Below are 10,472 nucleotides of genomic sequence, written 5' to 3'. Positions count from 1 at the left end.
AAACATTTAAACAAATAATAACCTACGAATAAAACTTGTAAATAATCCCCAAAATATAAGTAAACTAACAACAAACATTTACAAATTTCAAAATAATAAAAATAAAGAACAAAAAGCTCCAACACAATCAACATGTTCCTGGGTGCCATTATTTTCCTCCATGTTCCAGCTGTCAGAGGGAGCCACAGCAGGAAGATGAACAAAGGTTCAGGCTTTAGACTCTGACACTTGATTCATTGAGCTTAAATGTGTTTTTGCACTCCTGAAAGTTCATGTGGATATTTGTACTCGTGTTTATGAAGTCACAAGGGCTCAAAATGCTGCAAAAATCTCAATTTTCTCAGCTTGTATTTCAGTTGGGAATCCGTTTTAACCTCCTTACAACAAATATGAAACTTCACATATCTGACTTCTAATGACATTAAAGAACGTCTCAAAGAACCGACGAGTCGGGTTTTGCGTAAAAATGAAAGCATAAGCTGAAGTTTTCCTAACTTACATGATCAGATAAGACAAAATGAGACAATTCAGGTAAAAATTAATATTAATCTGAAGTAAGGAAAACGGAGACTCATTGTCTCGATGTTCTCAAGAACATGTGACCGTCTGAAATATTGTTGATGTTTCATAACTGCAACTTGAAGTGTTCCTTTATGAGTTTTCATGTATCACAGACCTTGTTTGATGAACAGTTTGACATTTTAATGATCTTATAATTAAATTACCTTTCAAATACTTCCTCCCTGATCTCACAGATCCTCGAACTGCAATAAGCACATTGAGTTTTCATGTAATGACGAGTGTTATATAAATAAAACTGACAGCGTACACTGTGAGAGCAGTCAGAGCCCAGATCTGTCCGGCCTTATAAAGACTGCTTTAAAGATCAGGACCCTGTTTGTGAACAGAGGCCAAAACCTCAAACAGAACTCGTGATCCTTTTCTTGTCTTATTGTGGCCTGCTGAGGTAAACACGGCACCTTTAAACCAGCGCAGAGTCAATGTGTTGCTGCTTCTGTCAGCTGATACAGAAGCTTCATGAAACCTTATCTCCCCACAAAAAACTTCACATGCACACACATTTGCATAGCTGTGATAAAGGCAACAATAAAGATAGGCAGGACAATACTGAATAGAGAATTATATTATCAGTGTTTCTGTTGCAGTGTCATGAGATAAACGTGTAAACTGCTTCTTCTTATTCTCAGAAACACTAAAAGTAACATAACTCATCACACATCTAAGGTAGAAAACAACCAGACCTGGATGTAATAGAAGTGCACTGATGTAGAATTACAGTGTCTGGATTCATTATGTCTAACAATCAACAAAGAACTCCAGGAAAAGTGGTCAGGATCAGGTGAAGAAGATGGGGGATGCTCCTCCAGCTCCCAGCACTAAGTGGCTGACGGGACAGATTTCACTCTGGGTTAATTCCAGCATTTGAGTGCAAACTCTAAGTAATTCTGAGACAGTCACTTGTGATGCACAAAGAGCCCGAAGAGCATTGATCAGTACATGCATGCATACTAGGCAGATTATGAAATCTTTGTTTATTAATTTCCCTTTTCCTGTTTGTACTGATGTTGGCTCCTGTCCCTTTAAGACCAGCCTCTGTTTGATGCCACAGAGACAACAGCAGTCTGAGATCTGTGGCATCACAGAATTATGACGACACTGCGATAGACTTACAGCCTGCACGTACTTCTCTCACTGCTACACTGAGCTATTATGAATCATTATTATCAGGATGTCCCAAAAAACTCCATAAAAATGCTGCAGCAAGAGTCCTGACAGGGACTAGAAAGAGAGAGCAGATTTCTCCTGTTTTGGCTTCCTGTTAAATCCAGAATTCAAAATCCTGCTCCTCACATACAAGGTCTTAAATAATCAGGCCCCATCTTATCTTAATGACCTTGTAGTACCATATCACCCTATTAGAGCACTTCGCTCTCGCTCTGCAGGCCTACTTGTTGTTCCTAGAGTATTTAAAAGTAGAATGGGAGGCAGAGCCTTCAGTTTTCAGGCCCCTCTTCTGTGGAACCAGCTTCCAGTTTGGATTCGGGAGACAGACACTATCTCTACTTTTAAGATTAGGCTTCAAACTTTCCTTTTTGCTGAAGCATATAGTTAGGGCTGGACCAGGTGACCCTGAATCCTCCCTTAGTTATGCTGTGGGAGGATTCCCATGATGCATTGAGCTTTTCCTCGTCATTCTGTGTTTATGTGTTAGTTAAGATTAATCTCTGGCTTTTGTCACGTCTCTCTGCCTTCAGACTAAAGGGTCGTGGGAGAAGGCTGCGCCTGGTTCGTGACGTAGTTGCTCCAGGACTGCAACGTGAAACAGATGTTCTACAACCTCGCTGTTAAACAGGAAACCAGAAGAAACCAGTTAGTGACCAGTTGGCTTGAGTGCTCTTTGGCAAAGAGACTCATCACAAATGAGTTGTGAGTATATTTGAATCTGCCCGTTTATAAATTAGATGGAAATGATGTGAAAACCTTCACTGAGTGACTGCAGAAGGTCCAAACTGGGCAACATCTGTGTGGAGACGATCGCTGTGTGAACAAAGCCTCATGGTGCTGCTCGCTCAGCCTCTGGGTAACCATTTGGTCACCAAAGCTACTTGCAACATGCTGGGCAACCGTTGTTTCTTAGAAGTTAGATATTGCTTCTCTATTTTTACTCTCGTGTGGCTGTTAACCAACTTTCCTCTGATTGGCTATAGAAGATATAAAGAGCAGGTGGGAGGGGCTTGAGATACCAGACATGGCCATATTAGGCAGCCACTCATACAGATACGAGATCCAAGCTGTTTAAACTGAGTGTCCCTATGGATCCTAAGAATGTCCTGAAAGGCTGAGGAGTAAAAAAAAGACCTTAGAACAAATGCATGTGTTTATTAGCACGACAAATAAAGTCAGCTGTGACAGACAGTCAAGGTAACGGAGAAGCTTCAAGCCCCTCACGCAGCTCCCGTCTGCTCCTGTCTCGTCATTCCCGAGTCCTCAAAGTCACTGATGGAGGGGAAACCAACCCTCTGCTCGATCCACTGGGCCACGCTGAGCAGCTTCCGGTCTTGGAGAGCGGGAGCTATGAGCTGTAGGCCAATGGGAAGGCCCCGTCTCGACAAAGCCGTCGGCACAGAGACTGCAGGGAGACCTGGTGTGCAGAGAGAGAGAGTTGAGAGAAGCTGGATGCTTTTTCTTTCCCCAAAGTCCCAGAGTGAACAGAGAGCGCCGCTCAAAAACACCAGTTTCATTTCCTTTCATGTGCAGGAGGGAAACGAGAAGCAGCTTCTTAAGCTCCTCAGTTTACAGGTGTGCATGGTGTGCTTATCCCCAACATATTTAAATGCTCCTCCCACACTTCCTCTGCATGCAGCTTCAGTGCCTACCTGCCATGTTGGCGGGCTGAGTGAAGACGTCTTCCTGTGCGCTGCGCGTTCGGTTATCTTCCTGAGTGAAGTCGCGGTAACGAGCCGCATCCGTCAGCGTGGTGGGCGTCAGCAGTACATCGACACCAGAGCTGAACACGTGCTGGAAGTCATTCGCGATGAGCCGGCGAACTTTCTGAGCCTTCACAAAGTAGTGCTGGTAGTTCCTGAGGGAAAATAAAAGGACGCAATTATTCTTTAGAAAAAGATCAGGAGATGGAGAGGATCACAGGATCCCTCCATGGCTCGGAAACACGACGGCTCAGTCTCACCGTTTTAGCAGGAAGTAGTTCCCGGACAGAATCCTCCCTCTGACGACGTCGTTGAAGCCCTCGTGCCTGCTCGAGGCGTACATGACCTCTGTCGAGCTGTCCATCTGGCTGCGGTGGCCTGCTGGAAGAGTCAGACTTCATCACATCCACTATAAGAAGTGCCAAACCCACACACCACAGCACGATTCATTACCGTATTCCAGGCCGTCAAACCGGGCCATGTTGGACGCCACCTCGGCGTGGCACAGGACGTGGTAGCACACGATGGAGTACTGCGTATGGGGGAGCGACACTCGCTCCACCCGCGCTCCAGCTTCCTCAAACAAGTCGGCCACGCTGCTCCACTGGGCCAGAGTCTCCTCGGAGAGGCCCGGGGCGTGATACTCCTGACGTGCAGCACAGGAGAGACGGAACAACGGCTCAACATGTTGTTCATACTCGACTTTCATCTACCTGCCTTTGCAATCAATGCAATCATCTCAGCAGCTTCCATGTTAAGGTTCATCTCAGTGCTGACCTCAATATTCACTCCTGCAAAGTAATATGTTGGCGTGTAATGCTGAGGTAGTTTGTAGTGTCACCTTAGGGATGCCCACACAGATGTTCTTAACATCAAAGTCTTCAGGAAGCTCTGTTAGTGATGAAGGGGCGGGAACTGTTGTTGAATCTCTGACGTCGAGGCCTTGGAGGATACCTGCACGACACGACAACATAATCCCAGGTGAGTCGTGCCGTTTGGCCGATGTGCTGCGATGTGAGACGGCTGCAGTTTCCTTTAGAGCGGCAGACATTCTTATTCAGACATTCTTAATCATAGAGCTGCTGCGTGTTGATGTCCAAGGTCACCTGGGGGATTCTCACCTAAGACGACGGCCGCATCGTTCACGCTGCGTGTCATTATGCCCGGGACGTCCATGGAGTTAACGAGGGGGATGAGACCGTGTCTGGACAGCAGACCATACGTGGGCTTCAGGGCCACAACGCCACACAACGACCCGGGGTTTCGTGTGGATCCGCCCGTGTCTGAACCCAAAGCTCTGCCAAGAAGAGCATCACATGTAAACACGGAGATCCTGACAGTCTTACTGAATACGAGAGCCCGAACGCGTCTCCTCACAGGTAGCTGGTGAGCGAGGCCACAGCTGCGGCGCTTCCACCTGAACTGCCTCCAGTGACGACCCAGTCCGAGTCCGGGTCTGCCTTCGTCCGCTCTCTGTAGGGCGCGGCGTAACCCCAGGGGTTCTTTACGGCGCCGAAAGCACCATCAGTACTGCCCGCACTGCGAGGAAAACAAACGGATGCAGTCATTCAGGCTTCATGACTCTGACAATTCCCAAACAGTAATTTTCCTGGTATGTAGTTTAGTGTTGGATATGAAGATTTTCCCACCATAACCATCATTTTTCATAATCTGATGATGCAAATAGCTCAACAATACAGACCGACAGGACAGAAGGATCCACATGTAACTCCACAATGACTAGAAAATGAGCCAGGAGGCATCACATGTAGGCACAAAGGTCACCTTTCATCTGCTCTAACTTGTTCTGAGCAGCCACTTATCTCACATGCTGATATGAGCCTGCAAAGTTTACCCAGAATGCACTTTGTCACGTTTCCTCCAGATCAAAGATCCAGTTTACCCTCCCAGTGCTGGTTTCTGTTCCTCTATGTCAGAAACATTAAACTGCTGCAGTTTGTTCACACTGTGGTCGATCCATCGCACAGACGACCAGTTCGTTAGTCTGACTCTGCGCTTAGACTGCAACACTTGATGTAGGTGTGAACGGATTTGGTTGCAGATTTTAACAACACTTAAATGTTCAGTCCTGAAAGCGTCATGTGGACATCTCTTCTACTTTAATCAAAAATGCTGCAAAAACTCAGTTACCCCATTGCAAACTCATCCATGTTGGTCTTCCCCATTAAAACTGCCCCCTGGTCGAGGAGTTTCTGGACCACTGTGGCGTTATAAGGAGGAGTGTAGTCTGCAGGAAAAGCAGGATATATAAGTACTGGGCTGCAATGGAGTGAAAAACAAGTTTTTATTACCCCACTTCACACAGACCTTTAAGCATCCTGGAGGCACATGTGGTCCTGATATTCTCTGTGCAGAAATTATCCTTGACAGCAAACGGGATTCCATCCAGAGGACCTTTGGGCACACCTGAAGGTAGAAGAGATCAAGCAGTGACACCCGAGTCACACGGAACCAAATCGAGCCAGGCTCGAGATGTCCTCACCTTGCTGCAGTCTGCGTTCTGCCTGCTGAGCCTGCTCCAGAGCACGCTCCTCTGTCACCGTGATGTAAGCGTTCAGGTGCTGCGTTTTCCTGATGCGATTCAGGCATTTTCTGCAGAGCTCTGTCGGAGAGATTCGTCCCTCCCGCAGAGCTAAAGACACCTGAAGAACGACAATGAAACAGCAGAGCTGGAATCAAACTCGTGCATTTTATTAATAACATTACAGTATCACAAAGAAACTACATCGAAGCTTTTTTAACCATGACAGTGAAGCAGCAAAAAGAATCAACGTAGGACTGCACATTCAACACAGTGCAGACACAGCAGGCTGCTGTTCGTGGGGGACAGATGGACTGGGAGACTCCCGTGTTTCTTATATATTGCAGTCGATATATAGGAGAAATATGCATAGCAGTGAGAATGTATGCTAATGATACTGCCTAAGGGAAGCATGTATAATGTAAACAGAATTGGTCCCAGCACTGAACCCTGTGGAACTCCAGACTCTCCATTTACATGAACAAATTAGAATCTGTTAGTGTTTCCTCTTCTTCTGCTTTTTCACTCACCATGTGTTTTTACACCTCACTGAATTTAACCATGAGTTATTAATAATCTCTGGCTCTCTTCCACAGCGCGTCTTTGCACTCTCACCCCAACCAGTCACAGCAGACGGCTGCTCCCCCCTAAGCTCGGAGATGCCGGAGGTGAGCGCTTGCTCACAGGTGTCATGTGATTGTTGGGTTTTCTGTTTCCTCTGTATAACTGTATGGTCTCGACCTTATAGTATAAAGCAGCTTGAGGCAACTGTTGTTGTGATTTTCTGCTGTACAAATAAAGTTGAATTGAAAATGTCCTTCACGACATTCATCATCGTCTGAGGTTTTCCGCTTTTCCTCCTGCCTGCAGCTCCATCTTCCTTTCTCCAAGATATCCTCTCTCCCTCCTCGACAGATGTCCAAACCCTCTCAGCCTCCCCTCTAACTCTGAGTCCCTCTGATGGACTCGCATCTAATCTTCGCCATCATGCTCACTCCCAGAGAACATCTAAACATCTTCAGCTGTCTTTTTGTCATTGCCGTCGTCTCCAAACCATACACCATAGCATGCCTTCACTTCACAAATGTGCTCTGACCCCCACTGCTGTCTGTGAGCCACAGTGCTCTGCGCTTCTCCATCAACACTGATGCTCGCTGACCACCTCTCTGTTGTTCCTGCAGCTTTCTCATGAAATAAAGACGTCATTAAAAAGCGGCACAAACGGGCTTCATTCGTTATAAACATGTTGCATATCTCAATATGAAACCGCTATTCTCAGCTACGCCTTCATGCTACCTGTACGCGTTTTAGTGGCTGCTAACGCGTCACTGCGTGCTGTCTGATGAAGACTTCGTGTGTCGGTGAGTCGCTGCGCAGCACAGACACTGCAGTCACTGACCTGCTTTATCGTCCGGCTCAGCATCTCGGAGCACCTTTCACTTTACAAACAACCTTCCCGCAGCGAACGGCCTCTGCGAGCCGCCATGTTTGTTTCCTCTAACACGCTTGCCTGTGATTCGACAGCGGTTTAGTAACTCGCGCTCTGATTGGCGGAGACACCGGAGGAGGAAGCCGGTGTTAGGGAAGAGCGGAAGGACGTTTCCACATGAGGATTTTAAGCATTTCCACTTCGTTTAGATGATTGTGAGACTTCCACGTGTGTTTACATGACAGAGAGAGCAGGTAGGGGCAGATTTTAACCAGCTTCAGCCTCTAATCTGCACACGTTGAATGCGCCTGCGCGTCCAGTTGTATTTGTGAGATGCTAAAGATGACTTCTCTGAGACGTTTGGTGCACAGCAGGGTGCTGCTCCACCTGAGCGAGTCTCCAGGTGTGCACAGCTCCCTGCCCAGGTGCGGCAGGCTGCTCAGCACCTCCAGCAGGTGCAGGACTGTCATGCCCGCCTGGGTCATTGATAAATACGGAAGCAATGAGGTCTTACGGTTCACCAAGAACGCCAACTTTCCCATCATCAACTATCCCAATGAGGTGATTGTCAAGGTGTTTGCAGCAGGACTCAACCCCATCGACGTCGCCATGAGAGGTGAGCGCGATTCAAGGCTGACAAACGAGAACAGCAGCCGCACAGCGGTTGTTTTCTGCTCTGTGGTCGAAAAGAATCAGAATGAGAGTGGCCCCTCCTCCACAAACCGCAGCATATCACTGTGGGGTCAGTTATTGTGGGGTGCACATAAAACGGAAAGTCTGTTTCACAGTTTAAATTTTTGCACGCAGGTGCAAGAAAACACATTGTGATAAATCCGTGGTTGTTATCAGGATGAGCCAGGGGCCCCCAGGGTAGCTCTTATAGGCACTGTTAGATAAGATATCATTTACTTATCTGAAAATCACTGCAGCCAAAACAATAAACACAGCCTATAACATCATCATCATCATCAACTTTTATTCGCCACATGCAGTAAACTGCAGTGAAATGAACCCGCCCCCCGACCTTACACACACAACATAGACGTCACATGGGGATACAAGTCAGAGAACGGTTGCATTACAGAAAAACACTGAAATGTACACTACAATGGGAAAAGTACAAGAGGGAAAAAAAGAGACCTCTACTCATGCTGGGCTACAGGAGGACAGCATGAGAACAGGAAACAAAAAAACTCCTCTGCACAAAAAAAGCACATAAATGTCCACAGCACAACATTATAGAGCACTGTTGCTGGTCACGTGAAAAAAAGAAGCTCAGTAATGGAAAAGTGCACAAAAGGAAGAAGATGAATGAATAAATTAAAACTTTTAAGAGTGGAATAATTTAAAAAAGGAATAAAATGTGCATGACTCACTATGATGATATAAAAACTGTGATTATCACAGAGCTGTTAGTTTAGATCATTTCAGCTGAAAGTCTTTCTGAAACATGTCACTGGGACGTGTGTGGTACACCTCAAGCACTTGTTTTTTCACAGCATGATTCTTTTGACCTACTCTGAGCACCAGCATTATTAGAGATATATTATCAACCACATGACTGCACGGATAAAATATACAAACTACAGTGTAATAAAACGTGATTCTGAGGGGGTTGATGGGAAATTGTTCTTTTGGTTGTTTTTTACATGCAATGACCCATTTAGTGACTAATTTTAACCGTCTACTCTATCTGCTGTATCTGGGTGATGCTTCAGTATGATAAACTTCATCTGTGACCTCTGTACTTTCAAAACGCTTTGTGAAGTAGAAGAGGACCGAGAACGGATCCTTGAGGAGCTGCATGCGTGAATTTGAAAGTAGTAATAACTAGAAAAATTTGCATTTCCTGCGAAAATGCAGTGTGGATGCTTTAAAGCTGAAGCTGTATGCAAAAACTAGCTGAAAAAGCTGAAAAGTTGCAGAAATTGTAAAAACTTTGCAGAAGCAAAGGAACTTTGCTAAAATGGAATAACTTAGCAGAACTGCAATATCTTAGAGGAAACATAATACTTGGCAGAAATACAATAGCATAGCAGAACTTTGCAGAAATATTGTAACTTACCAGAAACATGATAACTTCTCAAAAATACAAGAATTTAGGAGAAATAGTATAAGATAACAGAAAGAATATATTTAGCCAAAAATACTTAAACATTACGGAAACACTATGATACAGAAAAATAGTACAACATAGCAGAAATACTGTGTTTTACCAGAGACACTGTGATGAACTATGAATATTGTCATTTTAAATTAATACTATGTTTTAGCACAAATACTATAATTTGACAGAAATACTATCATTTGGCAGAAATACTATGTTTCAGCACAAATACTCTGTTTTAGCACAAATATTATAACATAGCAGAAATACAATTATATAGCAGAAATGCTATATTTAGAAAGAAAAATATAATATAGTAGAAATAGTATGATTTAGCAGAAATACTACAATATAGCATAATAACAATGATTTAGAACAAATACTATGATTGAGCAGAATAGTAATAACTTAAGTGAAAATACTGGAAAAGTAAGATGACAAGCTGAAAAAAAAAACAGAACATGGTTAAGTTCCCTCAAAACTAATTGTTGTTCACCTGTGAAAAAAAAATAAAGAAATAAAAATAAATTAAAAAAACAAGAAGGAACAGCCAACAGATACACACAAAATCAAATATGTATACACAAATGCACAGAGAGAGAGACACACGGAGGGTCTATGCCAGTCAACCAGTCTGAATATATTATATTCTTTTCCAACAATGACATGCTGCCCTAGAGAGGGTCTCTCTCTCTCTCTCTCTGTCACACAAACACACACACACACACACACACACACACACACACAAGATCCAATTCAGTCAACCAGTCTAAATATATTGAATTTAAATCGTACAATGAGATCATCCCATAAAAAGGCTTTCTCTCTCTCTCTCTCTGTCACACACACACACACACACACACACACACACACACACACACACACACACACACACAAGATCCAATTCAGTCAACCAGTCTAAATATATTGAATTTGAATCTTACA

At 44.4% G+C, this 10,472-nt stretch overlaps 2 protein-coding genes across 2 annotated transcripts in view; one reads left to right on the top strand and one right to left on the bottom strand.

The window, feature by feature from the left end:
* Positions 1 to 2,881: 2,881 nt before the first annotated feature.
* qrsl1 (glutaminyl-tRNA amidotransferase subunit QRSL1) lies at positions 2,882 to 7,524 on the bottom strand. Its single transcript, XM_084914609.1, has 11 exons — positions 7,391 to 7,524; positions 5,953 to 6,112; positions 5,778 to 5,876; positions 5,601 to 5,697; positions 4,827 to 4,988; positions 4,571 to 4,746; positions 4,291 to 4,403; positions 3,903 to 4,095; positions 3,710 to 3,827; positions 3,399 to 3,604; positions 2,882 to 3,163 (listed from the first exon to the last, which is right to left on the bottom strand). Exons 1-11 carry the CDS (start codon positions 7,412 to 7,414, stop codon positions 2,967 to 2,969), a joined length of 1,545 nt encoding a protein of 514 aa, XP_084770735.1. The 5' UTR covers positions 7,415 to 7,524; the 3' UTR covers positions 2,882 to 2,966.
* Positions 7,525 to 7,556: 32 nt separating this feature from the next.
* Positions 7,557 to 10,472, top strand: part of LOC146365349 (NAD(P)H oxidoreductase RTN4IP1, mitochondrial-like) — a 65,836-nt gene continuing 62,920 nt past the window's right edge. Inside the window, exon 1 of the mRNA XM_084914610.1 lies at positions 7,557 to 8,036. Within this exon, the coding sequence (XP_084770736.1) occupies positions 7,754 to 8,036 (283 nt within the window). The 5' untranslated portion in view covers positions 7,557 to 7,753. The remainder of the gene's footprint in view (positions 8,037 to 10,472) is intronic.

Source organism: Perissodus microlepis, chromosome 19 (genome assembly GCF_051167445.1).
Source record: "Perissodus microlepis isolate ML-2025 ecotype Zambia chromosome 19, ASM5116744v1, whole genome shotgun sequence".
Lineage (NCBI taxonomy): Eukaryota > Metazoa > Chordata > Actinopteri > Cichliformes > Cichlidae > Perissodus > Perissodus microlepis.
Note: the sequence above shows the minus strand (reverse complement) of the source record. Positions and strands in the feature narration are given on the sequence as shown.